Source organism: Chiloscyllium plagiosum, unplaced genomic scaffold, assembly GCF_037043375.1.
Source record: "Chiloscyllium plagiosum isolate Xiang-an unplaced genomic scaffold, Cpla_swu_hap1 HiC_scaffold_24, whole genome shotgun sequence".
Taxonomy (NCBI): Eukaryota; Metazoa; Chordata; class Chondrichthyes; order Orectolobiformes; family Hemiscylliidae; genus Chiloscyllium; species Chiloscyllium plagiosum.
In genome coordinates this window covers 32264106-32290983 of record NW_028270162.1, presented here as the reverse complement: position 1 = coordinate 32290983, position 26878 = coordinate 32264106, and the positions used below count along the sequence as shown (strand labels likewise).

At 39.9% G+C, this 26878-nt stretch overlaps 1 protein-coding gene and 1 pseudogene across 2 annotated transcripts in view; both read right to left on the bottom strand.

The window, feature by feature from the left end:
• The window catches only part of kntc1 (kinetochore associated 1), a 152042-nt gene extending 127637 nt beyond the window's left edge, over positions 1-24405 (bottom strand). For both annotated transcript variants that reach the window (XR_015761265.1, XM_043715770.2), the window contains exons 1-6: positions 24306-24405; positions 12828-12971; positions 9101-9221; positions 8397-8512; positions 7913-7985; positions 4311-4388 (exon numbers count right to left, since the gene is read on the bottom strand). Coding sequence is in view for 1 of the 2 variants with exons in the window: in XM_043715770.2 (XP_043571705.2) it covers positions 4311-4388; positions 7913-7985; positions 8397-8512; positions 9101-9221; positions 12828-12959 (520 nt within the window). In the remaining variant the exon portion in view is untranslated. The remainder of the gene's footprint in view (positions 1-4310; positions 4389-7912; positions 7986-8396; positions 8513-9100; positions 9222-12827; positions 12972-24305) is intronic.
• Positions 1372-1575, bottom strand: LOC148145385 (26S proteasome complex subunit SEM1 pseudogene; annotated as a pseudogene).
• Positions 24406-26878: the final 2473 nt, after the last annotated feature.

The following is a 26878-nucleotide window of genomic DNA, read 5'->3' as shown; positions in this document are numbered from 1 at the left end:
GTGTAACCCAGTCTTGTCAACTCTGTAGCCCAAGTAGGTCACTTGGAGGGCCTGGAGCACGCATTTAACCTTCTTCGGGATATGCCCACTTCAGAAAAACATCTAAGGACTATGTCCACATTCTCTAAGTGTTCCTTATTAGTATTCCCTGTTATTAACACGTCATCTAAATAAATGGCGACCTGAGATAGTCCTTGCAAAATGTTCTCCATTTTCCACTGAAAAATTTAATAGCCCACATGGCAGCCTTGTACATTGGTACAAACCCTTAGAGGTATTAACTGCAACATACTTCTGGGAATCCTCATCCAACTGCAATTACAAATTAGCTTAGCGTATGTCCAGCTTCGTGAAGGAGAGCCCCCCCTGCCAGCTATACATATAAATCATCTATCTGGGGAATTGGGTACTTATCCAGATGCAAAACGTGATTTAATGTTTATTTAAAATTGCCTCAAAGGCAAACCGCTCCTTCCCGCCAGACTTCAGTACTGCCCATTCCGCAAATTGCATTGGTGTAATTCTTTCACTTTCCAACTTTCTAACCGTATTGCCTCTATTTTTGCCTGAGGGCAAATGGCATTGGGAGAGTCTTGCAGAATTGAAAAATTGCTTCTTGGTCAACATGCAAGGTGGCCTTGGCTCCTTTTGAGAGTCCCTAGACCTTCCTGGATGAATCTGCGTATTTTATTGGGACTTCACTCAAGCAGCCATTTTCAAATTGAAAAATATTGAGCCAAGCTTGACGAATTTCTCTCAACTAATTTCACCCATCAAGGTTTGGCCCAGAGCCCTTTAGTACAAATCAGTGGTAAATGAACCAGCAGAAATGAAGTTGTACCTTAAATCTGCAAAGGTTCCCCTGTGGAGGTTCTCAGCCTAGGCAAGGTCTTGTACAAACTTAAGGGTTTGAGTCCAAAGCAAATTTTATTAAAGACTAGTTCTGCAACCACTGGAGTGGCCATGCTGGTATTGACCTCCATTAGAACTGGGTGACCATTTAACAGTAGCCTGCAAACCTGGAGCATCTAGGAGGGCGAAGGTAAAATGTGAATGGCAACACACCCCTGCTGCAGGTTCTTCTTACAATTCACACAATCTTAACTTGGCATTTTATTGCTGCTCCTTCTCTATCGATGAGTCAAAATCGTGAAACCTCTTTTTCTTTTATATTCCAAAACAATTTACCATGAAAATAAAAAAGGAAAATTCATAAAAACAGATTGTGTCCCCCTTTGCAAAGGATGATAAGCATTTCATGTTCCACTATATCTCGCTTCCAGTATTGCTTTTGCCACAAACAATTTTAAATCTTTACGCAGTATTCATTCTTCTCTATCTTCCAGACATTCTTGTTGTGCAGAACCTCATCTACGAGGTTTCAATCTTATATCCAAATTTTTCAACTTTAGTTCTTAACTAATGAGAAAAATCATCCTCTGCATTGTTATTATCCTTGTAATCTTTCAAGACATAGGCATCTTCATCTAAGCCAGTTCAGCCTTCAGCAGGGAACTCCTTGAACTCAACGTCCTCGTCCAATAAGCCAAGGCCTCCTGGCACCTTCCTATCCAACACGATTCAGCAAGAAACTGAGCTCAAACATCTAACTCAACTCTGGAAAAATGTTCACCGTACGTGTTGCAGTGATTTGAAAAAAGGATAATACAGATAGGCAAAATTTGCTGGATTTACCAGTGACACCCACATTCCATGAATAAATAGTAAAAGTAAACTCAAGTTGGGACAGGGAAATGGAACAACAGAACTGGGATGGGCATAGAAAGAACCAGCTAGAATGAAGACAAACTGAAATATTGAGAATAAATGGTCAGATGTGGCTAGAAGGTGAAACAGCAACATGACATAGAAGTGCATGCTGAACTAAGACTCAACTTGATATAACTAAACAACATTAAATCAGATGAATTTGACAAAAAAATTGCATTCTTGAAAACAATCTCTTATCCAAAAAAAGAGACTTACACCTTTAAAATTCACACAATAAAATATTGTGCACCCTTAAAAATGTATTTACATCGGGATGATAACCAGAATAAAAGATTTGTCTTTACATTGTCCAACAAACCTTTTGAAGATTCATAAGTACTACAAAACGTATAAAAAATATCTACCTTTGGAATGTAATAAGCATTTTCTCCATTTCCATTGCTCAAAAATTCATTTCAATCCCTCTAATCCAATTTCTGCCACTTCATGGCTTTGTGCATAGGAAATCATGTCTCACTAACTTCATTAAGTTTTTTGAAGTAACGAAGAGGATTGATGAGGGCAAAGCAGTGGATGTGATTTATATGGACTTCAGTAAGGCGTTCGACAAGGTTCCTCATGGTAGACTGGTTAGCAAAGTTCAATCTCATGGAATACGGGGAAAGCTAGCCATTTGGATATAGGACTGGCTCAAAGGTAGAAGACAGAGGGTTGTTTTTCAGACTGCAGGCCTGTGACCAGTGGAGTGCCACAAGGATCGGTGCTAAGTTCACTGCTTTTTGTCATTTATATAAATGATGTGAACGTAGGATGTATAGTTAGTAAGTTTGCAGATGACCCCAAAATTGGAGATGTAGCAGACAGCGAAGAAGGTTGCCTCAGAGTAAAACAGGATCTTGATCAGATGGGCCAATGGGCCGAGAAGCAGCAGATGGTGTTTAATTTCGATAAATGTGAGGTGCTGCACTGTGGAAAGGCAAATCAGGGCAGGACTTATACACTTAATAGTAAGTGCTGAGGAACAAACAGACCTTGCAGTGCCGGTTCATAGTTCCTTGAAAGTGGAGTCGCAGGTAGACAGGATAGCGAAGGCGGCATTTGGTATGCTTTACTTTATTAGTCAGAGCATTGAGTATGGCTGTACAGACATTGGTCCGGACACTTTTGGAATATTGCATGCAATTCTGGTCTCCTTAAAACAGGAAGGATGTTGTGAAACTTGAAAGGGTTCAGAAAAGATTACAAAGATGTTGCCAGGGTGGAGGGTTTGAGCTGTAGGGAGAGGCTGAATAGGCAGAGGCTATTTTCCCTGGAGCATCAGAGGCTGAGAGGTGACTTCATAGAGGTTTATAAAATCATGACGGAAATGCATAGGGTAAATAGACAAGGCCCTTTCCCTAGGGTGAAAGAGTGCAGAACTAGAGGGCATAGGTTTAGGGTGAGAGGGAAAGATTTAAAAAGGGATCTGAGAGGCAACGTTTTCACACTGAGGGTGGTGCGTGTCTGGAATGAGTTGCCAGAGGAAGTGGTGGAGGCTGGTATAATTGCAGCATTTAAAAGGTATTTGAATGGGTATATGAATTGGAAAGATTTAGTGGAATATGGGCTAAATGCTAGCAAACGAGACTAGATTAATTTGGGATATTTGGTCAGCATAGACAAATTGGACCAAAGGGTCTGTTTCCGTGCTGTACGGTTCTATGATTCTATGACAAGAATAATAAGAAACCCCATCAATTCTAAGTTAGTTAATTATCTTGAATAGTTCCATGTCTATCTATACAATAACACGTATAAATATAGACTTTTTTTGTGAGTCTGGATATTCCAAATCTCCCAAAGTGCTCTTCTTATTTATGTGCCAACCCTTTCAGATTTCATCCACATGTAAGACACATAACCTGATGACATCCAGATTTCCTTATTAATAAAAGCTCTCAACTTCACAATCAATCAAGTGTTGAGTCCCTGTCTGACACTAAATAATGATTATACATAGTTTTCTTCAACTTCATACTGGGAAGAATGAAGCCATTTATTCTAACCTCATTCTTCCCCTCCTGCTAATTATCATCAACCACTGTTTTTGGTCCCTGCTCCAAACTCTGCTTCTTAGCAAGAGATTTCATCCCTCTCCCTGACAACAGATGATGACGAAGCCACAGTTCACATCCTTGGTGTCACATTTCATCACGTGACAAATGTCCAACCTCACTGGTGTCATCATTAACTGTCTCTTTCTACTTCTGTAACATCACCTAACTGAGCCAGTTTCAGCTCATCTGCTGCTGAAACCTACACCCATATCCCCTCATCCGTGCCTACAATACCTCCAGACTCAAATATTTGAAAGTTCTCTCGACTAATCTCCTACATCTTACCAGTTGTGAAGTTGAGGCCTTATCTGCACTGTACCACCACTTTTATACCACTTTCAGTGAAAGAACCTTAAGTCATATCTGCCAGAACTCCTTTCCAAAACTCTTGCACATCTGCTCACTTTCTCTCCCTATTCTTGTTCTCTTCTGAAATGCATTGGAATATTGATGAAAATCCTACTTAAATAGTTTTTGTTTTACCTTGATGAAGTTTGGCAAGCTGAAGACATGAAACCAAGAAGAAACCGTTATGAGTTAGCAGGACCATATGGTAGGAGCCTAAAAGGAAAAATAAAATGTTTACAGCTTTGAAACATCATTGCAAAGCACAAGAACATCACCCTGGACAGAAATTTATAACTCCACTCCTCCAAGCAGTTAATCACCAGCTACAAAAAATGATTACTGCCTGCTTAACTGAAGCAAGCCAAGAAAGGAAGAAAAAGATCAACTAAGGAAAAAAAACAAATGGCTATTTCCTATCTCTGCAGCTTGTAAGACTGAAGTACAACATAAAGCAAGAGAGAAGTAAAAGAGAAAAATAGAACAAATTAACATAAATTGCATTCAGAGCAGAATTTTTAAAAATCTTAATCCGAAAGTAAATTCATACAAGTACAATAGATTGCGTTTATACTGCGATTTACAAAAGTAAAGTAACTCAATGTGCCTCACAGTAGCAATGATTATAATCTGAAACAAAAACAGAAATTGCTGGAAAAGCTCAGCAGGTCAGGCAGCATCTGTGGAGAAATCAGTTAACTGTTCTGAGGAAGAATCACTTGACCCGAAACATGAACTCTGATTTCTCTCCACAGATGTAGCCAAACCTGCTGAGCTTTTCCAGTAATTTCTGCTTTTGTTACTGATTTACAGCATCTGTAGTTCTTTCAGTTATTATGTAGTGATCATAATAAATTTTGCACAGTGCCATTCAAAAAATTCTTCGGACAAGTAAACAAAATCTTCGTCATAAACACAGGTTTCCAAGAGTTTCTTAAAAGAACAGAATAATGGAAGAAATACGCTGAGATTTACGGACGGATTTTCAGAACTAGTCACCTGAAAGCATAGCCAATTATGGAGTCACAAAAATTGTGATGTTCAAAAACCAAGAATTGACAGGACTTGTAAGTTTTTACCCAAACAAAGGTAGTAATTTTCTTTTAGGTCACAGTTCTGTTTTAAGAAAGGGAGTGATTGTCATTTGGAGACTAAGTACATTTAATTACTAGAAAAAATTGTATCACTGATCTTAATACTCCAAAGTAATGGAGTATCCAGCAATATCTTGTCTGTCATCAGAAAAAATAATACATGTTTGGAAGATTATCATTAAAAAAGAGATTACTTGTAATGGCTTAAATTAAATATATTGAAGAACAGTGGAAGAATTTTATATTGGTACTTCTGTGGTAAGAGAAAAGCACAGTGGAGGTAAAGCTAAGAGATGGGGGAGTCAAGCTTTAAAACCTTAGTGTTCACAAAAAATAAATCAAAGCTTCAGAATCACCTTAAAGAATGTTACCATTATTCAAAGATAAATGTTATTATAAAACTTTAGAACTCAAAACAGATACATCACAGATAGATCACACCAAGTACTCAGAAGAGAGTCAAGGAAAATAATAATTGCAGCACAGATCATCATTTTACAGACCTCAACTAGAAAGGAAAAATAAGGTGCTCAAGGACTTGAAAGTGTTGAATCAAATGTCCTTTTTCAAAACAAAAGGTGAAAATGAAATAAATTATAAATCAGTTAGTCTTACTTCAGCCGTTAATGAAATACTGAAGTGTGGAACGTGGTTTGAAATTAAACAACACAGAATTATAGGAAGGTACTAGCACAAAAAGAGGTCATTCAGCACATTTGTTTCAACTGAAATACTTGCAGAAACAAGAGCTAATTAAGTCCAGTTCATGCAGAGATTGAAAAGGCAAGTTGCAGTGAGCAAACTTTGTATATAACAGAGGATAGACTAAGCAAATGTGGTTTAGGTGGATTTTTCAAAAACCATTTGAAAAAGTAACATCTAAGAGAGTTAAGTTAGTTATAAATGAATTTAAAGGGAATGTGGTCAACCAGACAAGATGTTGCAAGAAAGAATGTAAAAGGTTAGTGGAAACAAAGTCTATCATAGTGGAGATGTGTGGTGAATGGAGATTCACTGGAGTTTGCTAAGTTAAAAGATCACACCAGGTTGTAGTCCAACAGGTTTATTTGGAGGCACTAGCTTTCGGAGCACTGCTCCTTCATCAGGTGGTTGTGGAGTATAAGATCGTAAGATACAGAATTTCTAGCAAAAGTTTACAGGTATGATATAACTGAATTCATACATTCAAAAAGACCTGGATTGTTTGTTAAGTCTCTCATCTTTCGAATGAACAGGTTAGTTTCAGTTCTTTCATATGAAAATCGCAGAACTTTTTTAAAGTTACATTCTCAAGTGAACTTTAACAATTGGTATCATGTCTGCCCAGATAATGTATTTAAGGTGTGAGGTACCCTTTGTGAGACTCTCTGTGCCACAATGTTCAGACTGATTCTAATCTAAAAACAGACATGCAGAATCTTGCAGGGATTCATGCAGGTTTTGAGCAAAATAAGATGTAATTCTGCAAGTACAAATTCACCCCACAAACTTATATGTGTGAGTATATGAGAGAGATCTTGTGTATGAGAGAGGGTTACTGGGGCTTGAGTTTTATTTACTCTTGAGCATCAATTATCAAACTTAAATGATGTGAATTGTGAATCGAAGGAACAATGTCAAAATATGTTGACAATCTTTAATTAAAATCTGTGGTAAATTTGACAAGATCAATTGGAGGATATAAATAGGCCTCAGATTGGACAGAGTAATAAACATGAAAAATGCATTTGGAAGCAAGAAAAATAAAGGAAGTGCACCTCAAATAAGTAACGCTTTAAAACAGAGAAAGAAAGGGACCTTGACGTGCATGTTAAACAGATTATTTAAGTTATGCAAATAAATATGATTAAATTTGGAAAACTGAATCCTTGGCTCTCTATCCAAAAGTACAGAGCAAAGGATTAACATTGAACTTGTGCATTCCATCAGTTAGATCGACCAATGGGCACCAATTCAAAGGAAGCTTTAAATTGATGATTCTTGTGATAAGTAACAGTGTCCTTATCTTTGGGCTAGAAAGTTTGGGTTGAAATCCCACCTGTGTCATCACATGTCCAAACATGTTGATTAAAAGTATTTATAAAGCAACAATTCATCAAGTGCAACAGTGATTCTCTAAAGCATGATAAATATTACTATACCCGAATTACACAACAACAGAATTTGTAGATACACCTCCTTGATGATGCTCTTGAATAAATAGACATTGGGCAATAAAGATAAACCCCTGATCATAGGGGTTACAGGAAAACATAATATTGCTGAGCCAAAAAAATGATCAATTGCATATGTAAATTTTTAACTGATCACCTTTGCAATGTTTTGTAATTCACCAATTTATTCACACATGCAAGAGAACCTGGCTGATCTCAACCAGATACATATTAAAATCAGAAAGTGAGTTTATTTTAAACCTAATAACAAATCAAGTAATGGTCTGTAGCTCTTTAGAATTAGTTGTTCTCTCCAAGTTCACAATTAGATTCTAAACATTCAATTAAATCTTGACTAGACAAAATGAACACAAAGCTCAGCTGTCATGTAATGCAATACTTCCTCTTCAACTTCTCAAGGGAAAATAAACTTAACAATAAAGTTCCTTTCATGAGCTTACTTCTGGACAATAGCAATTTTTAAAAAAAGTACCTGAATGAGGGGCTTCTTTCTCCAAGGTAAGGCTCAGGTAGGTCTTTCCCTTTGAAGAGTGTTTCATCAATGACTTCAAAAAGAGACAAGAAATTGTAAACAAATACTTTTTTGGGGAATTAAATGTTGTATATGGTACACTTGTGTAAACATGTAAATAAATAAATTAATGATAATTTTAAAAATAATGATCATTTACCCTTTTATTGCTAAGGAATTATTAAATGGTTCATTTCATGCTTACTAAAATAATTAGCAAACATTTATTAAAATAAGTCATAAAATAAGTCAAACTAAACTAAAGATGTCAAGACCAAGCATAATATGACACACAAATAAAACAGTCAAATTACTTTGCCATCTCAAGAATTTAAGAATCTTGAAAGCCTCAAACTATTACCCACCTTACAAAGATAACCTTTCAATTTGGGATGCTTGGTCAAATGACCACTTAATTATTTACAACTACATAACATCAACTTACGTTGGTTAAGAGTGTCTGTCTGGACTTTACATGTAGCAAATGAAGATTTCCATTTCTTTCTCCAACCATCAGAAATTGACCTTCCTGACAAAGTGCTACAACATCCACATCAGTGTCTATAACAGATTAAACAAAATAAAAATCAACCAACAGAAATTTAAGCAGTCACAAACAGAACAGAAACTAAGATGAGTAGGAAAGTAGAGTATTATGTTATATGCTCCTGTAACAAGGCAAATGAAGCAGCTCTTCAGAAATTGAAATTTCTGCTTTTCTGATCAAGAATTTTCTCCCTAAGCCTCTCCCCATCTAGCCTAATTTTCCCCCTTTAAGATGCTGCTGAAAACTCTTTGGGTAAATATTTGGTCACCTGCCTTATATGGTTCAATATTAAACATTTGCCTCATAGCATTTGCATGAAGCACCTTTGGGCATTTTACTACTAAAGATGCTATCTAAACGCAAGTCGAGAGTGTCACTTGACACTCACAATACAAAATAGTACACGCTCGGGCTGAAAAATTAGTGGGACTTCTGAGGAATGTTACCAAATCTAAAAAATTATCATTATAGCTTTATAGTACTATTTTAGTCTGGTCCTCACAGTTACTCCTGCTGATAGTTGTTCTGAATATCTACTTCCCTAAATCTCTATTGAACATTTGCAAGATTTTAAAAAAGCCAAAATAGCTAACAATACTCACCAAACTGGAGCTGCAACAGTACTGATTGACAAATTTGGTCCAAAAGCAAGACTGAGTGGTCCACAACAACCACACAACCATCAGAGCTGCAAAACGCATGAAGCTTGGGACTGACTGTTATCTAAATGACAAAAAGCAATAACAATTCTTTACAGTAGCTTTTAAAATTAGTAAAGTTTAAATAATTAAATAGTAATGATACTTCAAAATGCAGTATCATGTTCATTTGACATTAAAGCCAGCAAATGAGAAAGTATCTGATCCACTGCTTAAAAAGAAACACTGAACAAGCAGAAAATTTGGAATTTTAAAACGTACCAACAGACATTTGTTGGAGGTGAATCGTAAATTTCCTAACTACAGTGGACTTAGTCTACATCTTCGTTAAACAGCACTCAATGAATTTACTCCCAATTTGATTCTGAGCTTTAAATTGAATTATTTAATCTGTGGATTTCCATTAATGATTGTATTTCCAGATATAATTAAAACACATAAGGTGGAATCTTCTAAGCCCCTGAATAATTTGGGCATTGCAAAAAATTTGTACAAATCACATTAGATGTTCAGTGAGGAAATTCCTCACCATCAAGAGGAAAAGGCACCATTTTCCAACCAACTGTTGAATGGCAGCACAAGATTCTCACTAGCGAGCGGGAAGAGGTCAATTTCTATTCATGAACATCCTCATTGCTGTATCATCTCACTTTATTGATAATCAGTTTCCTATTAGAACATAGAACAGTTCAGGTCTTTCGGCCCTCAATGTTGTGCAGACCTTTATTCCTACTCTAAGATCCGTCTAACCTACATTCCCTTCATTATACTAACTTCCATGTGCCTATCCAAGAAGTCTCTTAAATGTCCCTAATGTATCTGACTCTACTATCACTGCTGGCAGTAAAGAACCTAGTTCTGACTTCTCCCCTAAACCTTCCTCCAATCACCTTAAAATTATGCCCCCTCGTGAAAGCCATTTCTGCCCTGGGGAAAAGTCTCTGACTATCTACTCTATATATGCCTCTCATCACCTTATATAGCTCTAACAAGTCACCTGTCTTCCTTCTTCACTTCAGTGTGCAAAGCCCAAGCTCACTCAACCACTCTTCCTAAGAAATGCCCTCAAATCCAGGCAACATCCTGGTAAATCTCCTCTGCACCCTCTCTAAAGCATCGACATCCTTCCTATAATGAGACGACCACAACTGACCACAATATTCCAAATGTGGTCTAACCAGGGCTCCATACAGCTGCAGCATAAGCTCGCAGCTCTTAAGCTCAATCCCCCTGCTAATGAAAGCCAACACACCATATGCTTTCTTAACAACCCTATCAACTTGGATGGCATCTTTGAGGGACCTATGGAGATGGAGCCCAAAATCCCTCTGTTCCTCACACTGCCAAGAATCCTGCCTTTAACCCTGTATTCTGCATTCAAATTTGACCTTTCAAGTGAATCACTTCACACTTTTCTAAATTGAACTTCATCTGCCACTTATTAACCCAGTTCTACATCCTGTCAATGTCTTGTTGCAACCGACAACAGCCCTCCACATTACCTACCACTCCACCAACGTTTGTGTTATCGGCAAACTTACTAACTCACCCTTCCAATTCCTCACTCAAAAAAAAATTCTTAAATTTTTATAAAAATCACAAAAAGCAGAGATCCCAGAACTGATCCCTGCGGAACATCACTGGTCACCGAACTCCAGGTTGAATACTTTCCATCCACCACCACCCTCTGTCTTCTATGGGCCAGCCAATTCAGTAACCAGACAGCCAGATTTCCCCATATCCCATACTTCCTTCCTTTCTAAACGAACCTGCCATGGGGAACTTTATCAAATATCTTGCTAAAATCCAGGTACACCACATCTTCTATCTTCACAAATATGTTTTGTCACATCTTCAAAGAATTCAATAAGGATTGTGAGGCATGACCTGCCCCCCACAAAGCTATGCTAACTACCTCTAATCAAGCTATGGTTTTCCAAGTAATCATAAGTCCTGGTTCTCAGAATTCTCTCCAATACTTTATCCGACCACAGATGTGAGACTGACTGGTCTGTAATTCCCAGAATTATCCCTTTTCCCTTTCTTGAACAAGTGAATAACATTTGCCAAACTCAAATCATCTGGCACAACTCCAGTGGATAGTGAGGACGTAAAAATCATCGCTAAAGGCACAACAATCTCTTCCCTCACATCCTATAATAACCTAGGGTATATTCCTTCTGGCCCAGGAGATTTATCTATCATTATGATTTTCAAAATTTTCAGCACATCCTCCTTCTTAACATCAGTCTTTTCAAGCATATCAGTCTGTTTCATTCTTCCACCTGTTAAATACAAACTTGACAATTCCCAACAAAAAAGTCAGAATGGTAACAGAGTGACTCCACTTGCTCCTCTGCATCTCCAATCACTGACATCTTGGGGCACACTCCACTGGCAATGAGTACACTTAACTCCGATCCAGCACAACGTTCAGGTCCCTGTCAGCGAAGTGGACTGCCAATCACTCTCTGTCCAACATGTCCAAGGCAAATGAAAATAACCATTCAGGGAAGGTGCAAGCTGCAACAATTGATCAGGTGAATGATTGGGCTTCAAAGGTACCACCTGTGCCAGGTATCCAGGAGGTGTTAACAATGGTCAGTACTTCTATCTGTGGTGAGTACTACAGGCAGGGTGCCATAGGGCTATGGTGCACAGATAATTAGGCAAGTGCGAGAAGGCAACACAAGAAAACTGACTAGGGCCTAAGAGAAACTCTCCATTAAACTTTCCAAAATTGACACTTAGCCAGTTTTTGGTGAAATTCAGTCTGTCAGGATTTTAAGTGAAAATTAAAACATTGCAGCAAACCAAATTACCATTGCTCATTCAACCAGTGATGTCACTCAGGCACACACTCTCCAAGAATTTACCGAATTACTGACAAATGGAGACACAAGAGGCTATCATAACTGAAATGGTTTTCTGTTTTTAATAGAAAAGTAATAAGCAATGAGTAAAGAGAGAAAGTGAAGACTGCTGATGCCGGAAAGTCAGAGTCAAAAAATGTGGCACTGATAAAGCACAGCAGGTCAGGCAGCTGTGTATAAGATTATGAAAGGATTGGACACTCTGGCAGCAGGAAACATGTTTCCGCTGAAGGGTGGGTGCCGAACCAGAGGACACAGCTTAAAAATACGGGGTAGACCATTTAGGACAGAGATGAGGAGAAACTTCTTCAACCAGAGAGTGGTGGCTGTGTGGAATGCTCTGCCCTAGAGGGCAGTGGAGGCCCAGTCTCTGGATTCATTTAAGAAAGAGTGGGATACAGCTCTCAAAGATAGTGGAATCAAGGGTTATGGAGAATAAGGCAGGAACAGGATATTGATTAGGAATGATCAGCCATGATCATATTGAATGACGGTGCAGGCTCGAAGGGCTGAATGGCCTACTCCTGCACGTATTGTCTATTATCTCTATTTATCTGAGGAGGACAGTTGCCACTTCAGGCATCAGCTCTTCCTGATGAAGGGCTTATATCCGAAAAGTCAACTCCCTGTTCCTCAGATGCTGCCTGACCTGCTGTACTTTTCCAGTACCACACCTTTTGACTTGAACAGAAGTAATAACTACAAAGCATTTGGAACATTGCAAAGCATTGCAGCTTTACTATTTTCTCATCACTATCCATCCCACCAGACAGTGCCGCATAAATATAAAATCTTACCGTTGTCGAAGAGGATATTTTAACTATAGTATCCACTTGATACAGTGCTGTACCACTCTCTTTTCTGGCCTCAATGTTTAACCGGCCACTGCCTGTATCATCATTTGTCAGAAGTTCAATATCATTCCACATCTTGAATGATTACTATAATCAAAAATACAAAGAAAAAATCAGAAACAGCTAATTGTATTTTGTTAAGTTTCTTTAACATTACACCAAGATAAATAATTGATTTTTCCAACTAAGTTCGATTTAATTTCATAAACAGAAGTAGGTAAAATGTAAACGAGCCAGAGACATTTATGTTTTGATAACACTGCAATTGGTTTCCTACATTTGTTATGTCAAGCAAAAACTTGCATTTTATATCACCTTTACTACAGAAATCATCTCTAGGCATTTCAGAGATGTAATTAGAAAAGAAATGAACAGTGCAAAGAATGAACTAGTGTCCAAAGGTTTAATCAATAATTAAGTCATGAACTGAAACAGAAAAATGATATAGAAGCAAATATATTTTGCGCAGGCTAGACCTTTCTGGATGAACTGAAACTTTTGTATCCTATTGGCTGGGAGGCTGCTGAGAAAAGCTTTGGAATAGTTAAGTTCACATAAGACAAAAGAAAAGTTAAGGGCTTCAGCAGCAAGGTTAAGATAAAAAGAAACAGGAACAGTAGTAAGCTGCTCAGCCTTCAAGCCGGCTCCACTATTCAGTAGGATCAGGGCTGATCCACCATTCCTCCTGTCCATATTCCTTCCTTTGCCCAGTGACCCTTGATTCCCCTACTGATCAAGAATCTATCTCAGCCTTAAGTATACACAAGGATTCTGCCCCACATCTTTCTTTGGCAAGGAGTTCAAAAGGGTCATAAATCTCTAAGAGAATAAATTCCCCACCTCAGTCTTAATATGGCACTTCTTTATTCTGAGATGATGTCCCAGACTCTCCCACAGGGGGAAACATCCTCTCAGCATTTGTCCTGTCAAGACGCTTAAGAATTCTGTATGCTTCAATGACATCACCTCTCATTCTTCTAAACCCCAGCAAATAGAGTCTCAAAACCTGTTTAGCCTTTGCTAAATCCCTCCATACCAGGGATCATCCTGTACATCTCTTCTGAACTTCCTCTAATAAATAGAGGGACCAAAACTGCTCACAATATTCAAGATGTGATCTCACTTGCATCTTGTACAGTTGCAGTAAGTTTTCCCTACTCTTATACTCCAAACCCCTTGAAACAACAGCCAATAATGCATTAACCTTCCAAGTACCTGCTGATTCCACCTGCCAGCTTTCTGTATTTCATGTACAATTACACCCAAGTCTCTTTATGTTGCAGCTTTCTGCAGTTTTCTCCACTTACACAATACTGTTCTTTATTCTCCCTTCCAAAATGAACAATATCACAATTTCCAACATTATATCCCACTTGCCTATTTTTTGCTCAGTCAATATCACTCTGAGAACTGATGGTTTGCAACAAATACAAAGATGGCAGAGAGGGTCATGCAAGGATAACGCATCATGATCAGTGTCACAAGATGTCATTTGTGATTTTAATTAGAGCCATTTCATTGTGAAGCAGACAGAGAGGTGTGTGCAGCAAGTCAACGTTACTGTGAAGCACACTAGAAGAACAAATGTGCATGAGAAAAGCAATGGCTGTGGGAGATAAAAAATTGGCAGCACAAAGTGCCTTTAACATGTTTCTATCTGTCAGAACCAAAGCGTGCAGTCACAAGGGCAGGTGATTGGTAGGCAAAAAATAGAAACTGCTGCCAAAACTCAGCAAATGTGTCGGCATCTGTGGGGGAAAAAAGGCAGAGGTAACGTTTTGAGTTTGCTGACTCTTCATCAGTTCTTCAATAGGAAGTATTACAAAAGCAGCATGGGAGAGCTGGTACACCCTGTTCAGATCGATGGTGATAACATCTGCAGCAAGTGTTATCTCAGAGATAATGAGCTGGAATCCAAGGCGTGACATAACTGGGGCAGTTGGTGGTAGGGGGAAGAAGAAGAATATCAGCATATATTAGAATACAGCCACATGCCTTACATTAATCAAATCTGGTCTATGGTCAGGGTCAGGATGGTGAGCCCACCAGTGAGGCAGGTATTGGGATCGAGAATTGACCTTAGGAGCAACCTCAGCCAGTGCCCTTGTCCAACGGTATGAGCTTCTTGCTCCTGGTATGGACAAGGGCACAGGCTACAAGCAGGATATGTGAACTCACAAAAGCACCATAATAGAGTTTCATTTATGGTGGGGGGGTAATGAAAGAGAATTTGGGTTAGGGAAATCATGTTAGGAAAAATACAGGTCAGTCAGTCTAACATCTACCATTGGGAAAATAATTATTCAGGAAGAAAAAGCAGGATATTTAAGAAGGCTTAGCACAAACAGTCAACATGGTTTTGTGAAAGGAAAACCATGTTTGACAAATTTGCTACAGCTTCTTGAGGATTCAACAAACAGAACTGATAAGAGAGATCCTATAAAGTGGCTAAGAACAGTGGGAAATCAGAAGATTGGGAGGGATACAAAAGCAAACAGAGGATAACAAAGAGTGTAATAAGAAAGGAGAGGATCAAATATGAAGGTAGGCTAGCCAGTAATATTAGAAATAATAGTAAAAGTTTCTTTCAGTACATAAGAAACAAACGACAGGCAAAAGTAGACATTGGGCCACTTCAAACTGATGCAGGAAGCCTAGTGATGGGAGATAAGGAAATAGCAGGAGAACTTAACAAGTACTTTGCGTCAGTCTTCACAGTGGAAGACATGAGTAATATCCCAAAAATTAAAGGGTGTCACGGGGCTGAGTTGAGTATGGTTGCCATTACGAAAGAGATAGTGCTAGAAAAGTTAAAAAGTCTTAAAATTGATAAATCTCCTGGCCCCGATGGGATACACCCTAGAGTTCTGAGAGAGGTGGCTGAGGAAATAGCAGAGGCATTGGTTGAGATCTTTCAAGAGTCACTGGAGTCAGGAAAGGTCCCGGATGATTGGAAGATGGCTGTTGTAACCCCCTTGTTCAAGAAAGGATCAAGGCAAAAGATGGAAAATTATAGGCCAATCAGCTTAACCTCGGTTGTTGGTAAAATTCTAGAATCCATCATTAAGGATGAGGTTTCTAAATTCTTGGAAGAGCAGAGTCTGATTAGAACAAGTCAACATGGATTTAGTAAAGGGAAGTCATGCCTGACAAACCTGTTGGAATTTTTTGAAGAGGTAACAAGTAGGTTAGACCAGGGAAACCCAGTGGATGTGGTCTATCTAGACTTTCAAAAGGCCTTTGATAAGGTGCCACACGGGAGGCTGCTGAGCAAGGTGAGGGCCCATGGTGTTCGAGGTGAGCTGCTGGGATGGATTGAGGATTGGCTGTCTAACAGAAGGCAGAGAGTTGGGATAAAAGGTTCTTTTTCAGAATGGCAGCCGGTGACGAGCGGTGTCCCGCAGGGTTCGGTGCTGGGGCCACAGCTGTTCGCATTATATATTAACGATTTGGATGAGGGAACCGGGGGCATTCTAGCGAAGTTTGCCGATGATACGAAGTTAGGTGGACAGGCAGGTAGTACTGAGGAAGTGGGGAGGCTACAGAAGGATCTTGACAGGTTGGGAGAGTGGTCCAGGAAATGGCTGATGGAATTTAACGTGAGCAAGTGCGAGGTCTTGCACTTTGGCAAAAAGAATAAAAGCATAGACTACTTTCTAAATGGTGAGAAAATTAATAAAGCCAAAGCACAAAGGGATCTGGGAGTGCTAGTCCAGGATTCTCTAAAGGTAAACATGCAGGTTGAGTCCGTGATTAAGAAAGCGAATGCAATGTTGTCTCTTATCTCAAGAGGGTTGGAATATAAAAGCAGAGATGTACTACTAAGACTTTATAAAGCTCTGGTTAGGCCCCATTTGGAGTACTGTGTCCAGTTTTGGTCCCCACACCTCAGGAAGGACATACTGGCACTGGAACGTGTCCAGCGGAGATTCACACGGATGATCCCTGGAATGACAGGTCTAACATATGAGGAACGGCTGAGGATACTGGGATTGTATTCGTTGGAGTTTAGAAGATTAAGGGGAGACTTAATAGAGACGTACAAAATAATACATCGCTTGGAAAAGGTGGATGCTAGGAAATTGTTTCAGTTAAACGAGGAGACTAGGACCCGTGGACACAGCCTTAGAATTAGAGGGGGTCATTTCAGAACAGAAATGCGGAGGCATTTCTTCAGCCAGAGAGTGGTGGGCCTGTGGAATTCATTGCCACGGAGTGCAGTGGAAGCCGGGACGCTAAATGTCTTCAAGGCCGAGATTGATAGATTCTTGTTGTCTCGAGGAATTAAGGGCTACGGGGAGAACGCTGGTAAGTGGAGCTGAAATGCGCATCAGCCATGATTGAATGGCGGAGTGGACTTGATGGGCCGAATGGCCTTACTTCCACTCCTATGTCTTATGGTCTTATGGTCTTATAAAGGAGAACTTGAAGAAATAATGTATTTGGATTGGTGCCACATCAAAGTTATTGGACAATATAGGAGCTCACAGTACTGGGAGCAATGTGTTAGCATGAATTGAGAATTGCTTCATGCACAAACGTGAGGGACCAGAGATTAATGGATTTTTTTTACAATAGAAAGACATTACTAGTGGAATGCCACAAGAATCAATCCTCAGGGCCTCAATTACTTATAATCTATATGAATAACTTGGAGGATGGGGCAGTGTGAAATACATCCACATTTGCTGCCAATAAAAATAAGTGGGAGGGCATGTTTTGATGAGGACACAAAGACAAGGGGATACAGATAGTTGAATGATTAATCTCCACCTACCAAGATTTCGTTCAATATGGGCAAGCAAGAAGTCATATACTTCGGTAAGGACACTCAAAAGGCAGACTATTACTTAAATGGCAGGAATAACTTCAAAAAGTATAAGACAGAGGAATCTGCATGTTCTTAGGCATGAGACACAACAGATTAATGCAAATACAGCACATAATGAAGAAATCAGGTGAAATTCATTGCTAGGTTGAAGTTTTACTACAACAGGTTGTACAGGTTATTTGTGAGGCTACACCTTGAGTACTGTGTATCGCTTTAAACCCAGTATTTAGAAAGGGTACACTGGCATTGACAGTAGTTCAAAACAGATTCCTTGCATTGTCATCCAGTTTCCCTATCCTCATATCAGTCGAAGCAAAACACAGAGACACAGTGGAGTTTTACCTCCATCTTTACTCCGGGCCCTGGAGGCAGAGAGAACAATCGCCCATGTGCACAGTGACATAAGTTCTCAGTCTTCTCTCAAACAGTTGATTCTTAATGAATTACATAGTCATTTGCAGGGAGGAGCATCCCGATAAGGCAACACATACATTTATTCGGTGACTGTTACAATCAGCGAGTGTCAATAGTAAAGATTAAGCCATCTGCTGTTACACAATGAATGTTCTTAACTTTGTTAACTGGCTTCACATAACAAATACTTTTCACCTTGTCAACTGACTTTACATACTGAATGCTTCTTCATTTTGTAAACTACCTTGTTAATCTTTTCCACCTTGTTAATCCACTACCCTTGCCTCCAGCACCTCATTGTTTACTGCAAGTTCTTATCTGATCCCAGTCATGCTTAGCTGAACCTTGGTTTCTCAAAATCCCAAAACTTAACTCTTTCTCTACCTGCTCATACCTTATACACTTTCTCATTTGGATAACAAGGTTGACATATCAAGACATGCTAAACAGGTTAGGCCTTTATTGATTAGAATTCAGAGGACAATACAACAGCACTTAGCACTGATGTTAAGGAATGTTTAGACTATAAAAGTCTGCCAATCTGTATGGTGTGGATTTCCCCATGACAAATATTAGTTTAAAATTGACACCTTGCATATAGGAATTGGGAGGTCATGTTGTGGCTGTACAGAGCATTGTTAGGCCACTTTTGGAATATTGTGTGCAATTCTGGTCTCCCTCCTATAGGAAGGATGTTGTGAAATTTGAAAGTGTTCAGAAAAGATTTAGAAGATTTTTGCCAAAATTGGAGGGTTTGAGCTATAGAGAGGCTGAATAGACTGAGGCTATTTTCCCTGGAGTGTCGGCAGCTGAGGGGTGACCTTATAGAGATTTCTCAGGTCATGAGGGGCATGGATAGGGTAAATCAACAAGGCCTTTTGACTGGGGTTGGGAAGTCCACAACTAGAGAGCACTGGTTTAGGGTGAGAGAGGAAAGATTTAAAAGGAACCTAAGAAGCAACTTTTTCACACAAAATGCGGTGCATGTATGGAATGAGCTGCTAGCGGAAGTGGTAGAGGCTGGTACAATTAAAACATTTAAAGGGTGTTATGAAGTTGAAGACATGTACTGTACCTTTTAGAGAGAGTGAATACTGTTCTGCACTGAGAGCTTACAAGTACCTGTGATACGAGTGGACAGCAGTGTCAGAGTGTTTTGGAAAACTAAAAATATGTAACATTTGGCTGTGAAATGGATACCTGAGTTGGTAGCTGTTTTAATAACAATTCGAATTTAACCTTTTTAAATTATGCCCCAGGATACTAAAACCCAATCGAGTTTGGTTCAATGTTGGCAAAACAATAAATTCAATGAGATGATCTGATGTCTGGGATATTTAAAAATGCAGGCATTTTGAAAATCAGACAGAGCAACTGCCATCAACACAGATCCAAGAAATTAGGAAACATTCTCCAACAAAGGTACCTTTTCATATGAAAAATATTCACAGTAAAAAGAAAGACGACCCAGGGAGAACTTCAGCTGGAAGAAAACAGACTCTGAAGGTGACCATATGGTTTTGAAATTAAGTTGATGTAATTATTGTTGTTTAATGTTCACTTCTGGAGTTAAAGAATAAATTGATATTATTTTCTTTAAATAGTAAAATTTGGGAGTTTGCCATCACCCATATTTTAACAGATCATGAGGTGAGGTGAGCTTTTCTGGGTGTTTAGTTTAATTACCAGAAGGGTTCACCATTGTGTCATACAAAGGCATCCGAATGGATATATCATCAGGAGGGGTTTAGAGGAATATAGGCCAAATGTGGGCAAATGGGACGAGATTAATTTTGGATATCCAGTCAGCAGGGAAGAGTTGGACCCAAGGATCTGTTTAAAGAACAAAGATAATTTACAGCCCAGGAACAGGCACTTCGGCTCGCCAAGCCTGAGCCCATTCAAATGTACTGTCTAAACCTGTCACCCAATTCCTAAGCATCTGTATCCCTCTGCTCCCCACCTACTCATGCATGTGTCCAGATGCATCTTAAATGAATCCACCGTGTCTGCCTCTACCACCTCTGCTGGCAACGCGTTCCAAACGCCCACCACCCTCTGTGTGAAGTATTTGCCGCGTGTATCCCCCTTAAACTTTCCATCTCTCACTTTGAAAGCCTGACCTCTCGTTATTGAATCCTTCACCCTGGGAAAAAGCTCGTTTCTATCCACCCTGTCTATACCCTTCATGATTTTGTAAACCTCCATCTCCTTTTTTCTAATGAAAACAAACTGAACCTACTCAACCTCTCTTCATAGCTAGCACCTTCCATACCAAGCAACACCCTCGTAAACTTTCTCTGCACCTTCTCCAAAGCATCCACATCCTTTTGGTAATGTGGCGACCAGAACTGTACACAGTATTCTAAATGCGGCCTAACAAGTGTCTTATACAATTTTAACGACTTGCCAGCTCTTATAGTCAATACCCCGTCCAATAAGGGCAAGCATACTATATGTCTTCTTGACCACTCTATCCACCTGTGCAGCAAACTTTAGGGTACAATGGACCTGCACTCCCAGATCTCTCTGCCAATCAACTTTTCCCAAGGCTCTTCCATTCATTGTATAATTCACTCCAGAATTAGTCTGGCCTAAATGCATCACCTCACATTTGTCTGGATTGAAAATCATCTGCCACTTTTCCGCCCAACTCTCCACTCTATCTATATCCTCCTGTATTCTCTAACAGTCCCTTACGCTTTCTGCTACTCCACCAATCTTCATGTCATCTGCAAACAGTGCCCTCTTCCAGATCATTTACGTACATCACAAACAATAGTGGCCCCAACATTGACCCTGTGGAACACCACTGGTCACCTTTCTCCATTTCGGGAAACTCCCTTCAAATACTACTCGCTGTCTCCTATTGCTCAACCAGTTCTTTATCCACCTCGCAAGAACACCCTGCACACCATGTGACTTCACTTTCTCCATTAGTCTACCATGAGATCCAGACTAATCAAACTTCTATCTCGAATCTCAACATTCATCATGTTCCTCCCCTCAGTGAACACTGATACAAAGTAATCATTCAGAATCTCACCCGTTTGCTCAGGTTCAACACACAGCCCTCCTTCATTATCCTTTAGTAGACCAATCCTTTCTCTAGTTACCCATTTGCTTCTTATATAAGAATAAAATGCTTTGGGATTCTCCTTAATTCTGCTCACTAAAGCTATTTCATGACCCCTTTTAGCCCGCTTGATTCTTCGTTTCAGACTTGTCCTCTTCCGATATTCCTCCAAAGCCCGTTCTGTTCTGAGCTGCTTAGACCTAATGTACGCTTTCCTTTTCTTCTTGGCTCGTCGTAAAATTTCTCCTGTCATCCATGGTTCACGAATCTTGCCCTTCCTATCCTTTGCCTTCAACAGGACATGCTTATCCTGCACTAACTTTAACCAATCTTTGAAAGCCTCCCACATATCAAATGTGGACTTCCCTTGAAATAGCTGTGTCAAATCTACATTTCCGAGCTCCTGCCTAATTTTGATATAATTGGCCTTGGCCCTGTTTAGTACTCTTCCCTTAGGACCACTCATCTGTATCTATGAGTATTCTAAAACTTACATAATTGTTGTCACTGTTCCCAAAGAAATCCCCCACCGCAACTTCTATCACCTGTCCTGGCTCGTTCCCCAGTACCAAGTCCAATAGGCCCCTTCCCTCATTGGACTATTGACATACTGCTCTAGAAAATTCTCCTGGACACTTTACGTACATCACAAACAATAGTGGCCCCAACATTGACCCTGTGGAACACCTGTGGAAATTCTATCCCATCCACACCTCTAAGTGTATCCCAGTCAATGTTGGGAAAATTAAAATCCAATGAGTAGAGTCCCAACCCTATTGCCTCTACATCTTTCCATAATCTGTTTACTTATTTATTCTTCTACCTCACGTTCACTGTTGGGAGGCCGGTAATACAGCCCCAACAATGTAACTGCACCCTTCTTATTTCTCAGCTCCACCCATAATGCCTCACCACCCAAGACCTCCATAGTGTCCTCCTTTAGCACAGCTGTGATATCGTCCCTGACCAGCAATGCAACTCCACCCTCCCTTTTACTTCCCTCCCTGTCCTGTCTGAAGCGTTGATATCCTGAAACATTTAGTTGTCAATCTTGCCCTTCCTTCAACCAAGTCTCTGCCTTCAACCTTGCCCTTCCTTCAACCAACCATACTCCCAGGCACCAATCCAAGCCCTAAGTTCATCTGCCTTACACACCATACTCCTTGCATTAAAGTAGATGCATTTCAGGCCACCAGATCTTTTGCACTCATCTGCTCTTTGCCTACTCTTTCCTTTATTAATGCTATCTTCATGATGCTTACAGTCTCCAGTCTCCACCTCGCTACCTACTTGTTTTTTCTTCTGGTTCCCAGTCCCCTGCCACATTAGTTTAAAACTTCCCCAACAGCAGTAGCAAAAACTCCCCCAAAGACATTGGTTCCAGTCTGGTTCAGAAGTAGACCGTCCATTTTGTAATAGTCCCACCTTCCCCAGAACCGGTCCCAATGTCCAACAAATCTGAACCCCTCCCTCCTACACCATCTCTCAAGCCAAGTGTTCATCCTTCCTATTTTTTCATTTCTACGCTGGCTAGCATATGGCACTGGTAGTAATCCCGAGATCACTACCTTTGAGGTCATCCTCTTTAACTTCTCTCCTAGTTCGCTGAATTCTTCTTTCAGGACCTCATCTCGTTTTCTACTTATATCATTGGTGCCTATATGCACCAGGACAACTGGCTGTTCACCCACCCCTTTTCGAATGCTCTGCAGCTGATCGGTGACATCCCTGACTCAAGCACCTGAGAGGCAACATACCATCCAGGAGTCCCGTTTTTGGCCACAGAACCGCATACCTTCTCCCCTCACAATAGAATCCCCTATGGCTATGGCCCTACGACTCTTTTTCCTTCTGAACAGCAGTGCCCACCACAGTGCCATGATCTTGACAATTGCTGCCCTCTCCTGATGAGCCATCTCCTCCAACTGTATAAAACGGTATACTTCTTTTGGAGGGAGATGACCGCAGGGGACATCTGCACTGCCTTCCTACTTATTATCTGCCTTTTGGTCACCCATTCACTGTCTCCCTCAGCAATTCTAACCTGCGGTGTGACCAGTTCACTAAACGTGCTATCCACGACCTCCTCAGCATTGCGGATGCTCCACAGTGAGTCTACCCGCAGCCCCAGATTCGTCATGCAGTCAAAAAAGAGCACTGTACATGTCTAAGACTCTAAGTCAGCAATCTCCAGAGAACCGACAAAGGGCAAGCAGCCGATCACAAAGCTTTTTACACCTACAAACCAGGAAATTAAATTGATTTAATATTCTTACTTTATAAGCAACTTTGGCAGAGAAGATAAATGCATACTTGGGATTGAAATAGAAACTGGTCTATTGTAAAATTGTACAATTTTTAATGGAAAAGTTTCATATTCCACCAACACTACACTGCTTTTCAAAAGCAGGAGATTTTTCATTGTAAACACAATAAACCATTCAACATAGGACCATAAAAGTTCTCAGCAGTTCAGTTTACAAATTGACTGCAAATTGAAGGGACAGCAACAATACACCCAATGAGACCACTTTGAAACACTGATAGGAACTGAATTCCAAGTTAAATCGCACAAATGCAGATTCCAGAAGTTAGCATGTGTTTCAGAACAATAAAAATGACACAATGTAAATTGTTTAACTAACATATTTACTGCAAAGTCATGTTTTGGATAATATTACCAAGGAGCAGCACTTAGATGAAAAACAAAATAGGACCGAGTGGGTTGTCTGGGAGAAAGCAGAATCCTGGTAGCTGATTGTCTCACTACAATGAGGTAGGAATACAGATAAAAAAACAGTGACACTGATCTATACATCGGAAACACTAAAGGTGTATCATGAACTCAGGTAACAAAAAGGTTAATGATCTTCCAGTAATAAACACAAACTATAACAACTGAAGTCTACAGCAAAACATTCATGCTGGTTTAACTGAAATTCAGGATGATCTTCCTTGTATATAGTTCACAAATTAACCGTAATAGTTCTCGCCGCCCCAGTAATTCACGTCAACTAACCGAAAGGCCGTAAATTCTCCGTCAATCGGGGAAAACTCACTTTTAATCAAATACATCAATTATCATTATAATTACCCATACCGTCAACAAGTTCGACCAACAGAAATATGAATCAGAGCATCAAAAATCATTCCAGACCCCCTACAGAAAAATTGTTTTTTTTTAAATTGGCGGGACTGTGCGATTCCCAGCATTCCCTGCGCCACGACGTAATGGACAGGAGAAGCCCCGCCCACCACCGTTGACTGCACCATGTGATCGTCAGGGGAAGAAGGGCCGGTCAAACTGGAGAGAAGCTCCGCCCACAACGGCGCGCTGAATGAGCACGTGATTCGTTCTTTCCCCACTCCCACCGGCTGGTCACAAGTGCAGATTCCAATTTCGAAGAGGTCAGTTTATGAAGTCTACGTTTATAAACTGGCTGAATGGCAGTGTCTGTGTAGAATAGCACAACACGTTAAGAGATAATATACAAGTTCATTTTGCAGATATTTTGTATTAATAAATTTCACTGAACAATTTTTTGAGACCACGATAGATGTATTACATGAACAAGCTGAGTTTCGAAAGTGTAATTCCAGACTCGCAAAAATGTTGTCTTTTTCTCTCTCCATCCCAGATATCCCACTCTCTGATACTTTGTTACTTTTCCAGCATCTACAATACTTTCCTTTTTTATATAGAAGCATTCGTCGTTGCCCTTTCTCTGGTTAAAAACAACTTTTATGCAGTAAAAAAGCAAAAATTCCAAACGTTCAAGTGTCTTATAGACTAGCTACTGACTTTAAATTTCAAAGACCTGCAAATAAGTGGTCCTAAGTTAGTTCTGAGGATGAACTTGTGATAAAATTTGATCTATGTACAAAAAGGACACATTTTTCAAATGATATAAATGACTAATACGGCAATGCAAAGGGAATGGATTTTTAAAAAAATACAATTGGAACACCGGTATTTTGGATTTCAGATTAAGCCATTGGAAGTCCTTATAATTTCACTGATACCAAAATGTGCCAAAAATAACTGATATTATTAACTAATCTTTGGACATAATTCTACTGTTTCTACAATTATTTTGAATCGACTTGTAATATTGAACAAGAAAGCAAAATTAGGTTACTAAAATATTAGATCTGTTCAAAGTTACTACAAAGATTGTATAAGCAAAACAGTGAAAGAAAAAGGCCAGCAGAGATGTGTTTTTTGAGAAGTAGGATCAGGATTAGTTGGACACACCTAATTTGAGTATTGAGGGAAGCAGACACGTAAGAAAGCCTTTTGCAGATGATCACCAAGCAACAACGACAATTCTTTCGGCATGTATTTTGGGGAGAGAAACTTGAACATAACGAAAAGGTTCAAGACTAGGCTATTCAGCCCTTTGAAACTAATCCACTATTCATGGCTGATCATCCAAATCAGTACTCTGTTCACATTTTCTCCCATTACCCTCTGATCCCTTTAGCCCTAAGAACTATGTTTAACCCCTCCTTGAGAACATTCAATATTTTGGCCTCAACCATTTTCTGTAAATTTCACAGGCTCATCCTTGTCCAAGTGAAGAAAGTTTTCCTCATCTCAGTTCTAATTGGCCAACCAAGTATGTTTAGACTGTGATCCTTGGTTCTGGACTCCCCAGTCATCAGGAACATTCTTCCTGCATTTTATATGTTTCTATGAGATAATGCCCTCCTCATTTATCTAGACTCCAGTGACTATAAGGAGAAAGTGAGGACTGCAAATGCTGGAGAGTTAGAATCGAAAAGTGTGTTGCTGGAAAAGCACAGCAGGTCAGGCAGCATCTGAGGAGCAGGCGAGTTGACGTTTCAGGCATGAAAAATTCACTTTCCTGCTCCTCAGCCGATGCCTGACCTGCTGCGCTTTTCTAGTGCCACACTTTTTGACTCCAGTGAGTATAATCCTAACTGTTCCAGTCTCTCCTCATACAAAATCCTAGCAATTAGTCTGATAAACTTTTTGCACTCCGTTTGAAGCCAAAACATCCTTCCTCAGATATCATTCCCTCAAAAATACTCAGAATGCTTCACATGTACTCGAAGCAAGAGTCCGAACAATTGCTGCAAGACATCTCTGTTCCTGTACTTGAATCCACTTGCTATGAAGGCCAACATACAATTAATTTATCTCTTCATTACCTGCTGTACTTGCTTGCTTACTTTAAGCCAAGCATCTAAGGAGCAAGAAAATTGACGTTTCGGACAAAAGCCCTTCACCTGGAATGAGGCTGGGAGTCTCGAAGGTGGAGAGATAACCTCAGAACCTCCCAGCCTCATTCTTAATGAAGGACTTTTGCCCAAACTGTCGATTTTCTTGCTTCTTGCTCCCTGACCTGCTGTGCGTTTCAAGCACCACTCTAATCTTGACTCTAATCTCCGGTATCTGCAGTACCCACTTCTGCCCTGTTTACTTTCAGTGACTAGTGTACAAGGACACCCAGATCTTGTTACATCTTCCTCTTTCCCAATCTCTGTCCTTCAGACAATAATCTGCCATCCTGTTTTTGCTCCTAAATTAGATAACCACAAATGTATTTAGATTATTCATCATCTGCCATGCATTTCCCCTCTCAGTCAACTTGTCCGAATCACACTGAGGCATCTCTGCATCAAGCTCACAGTTCACCCTCCCACCAG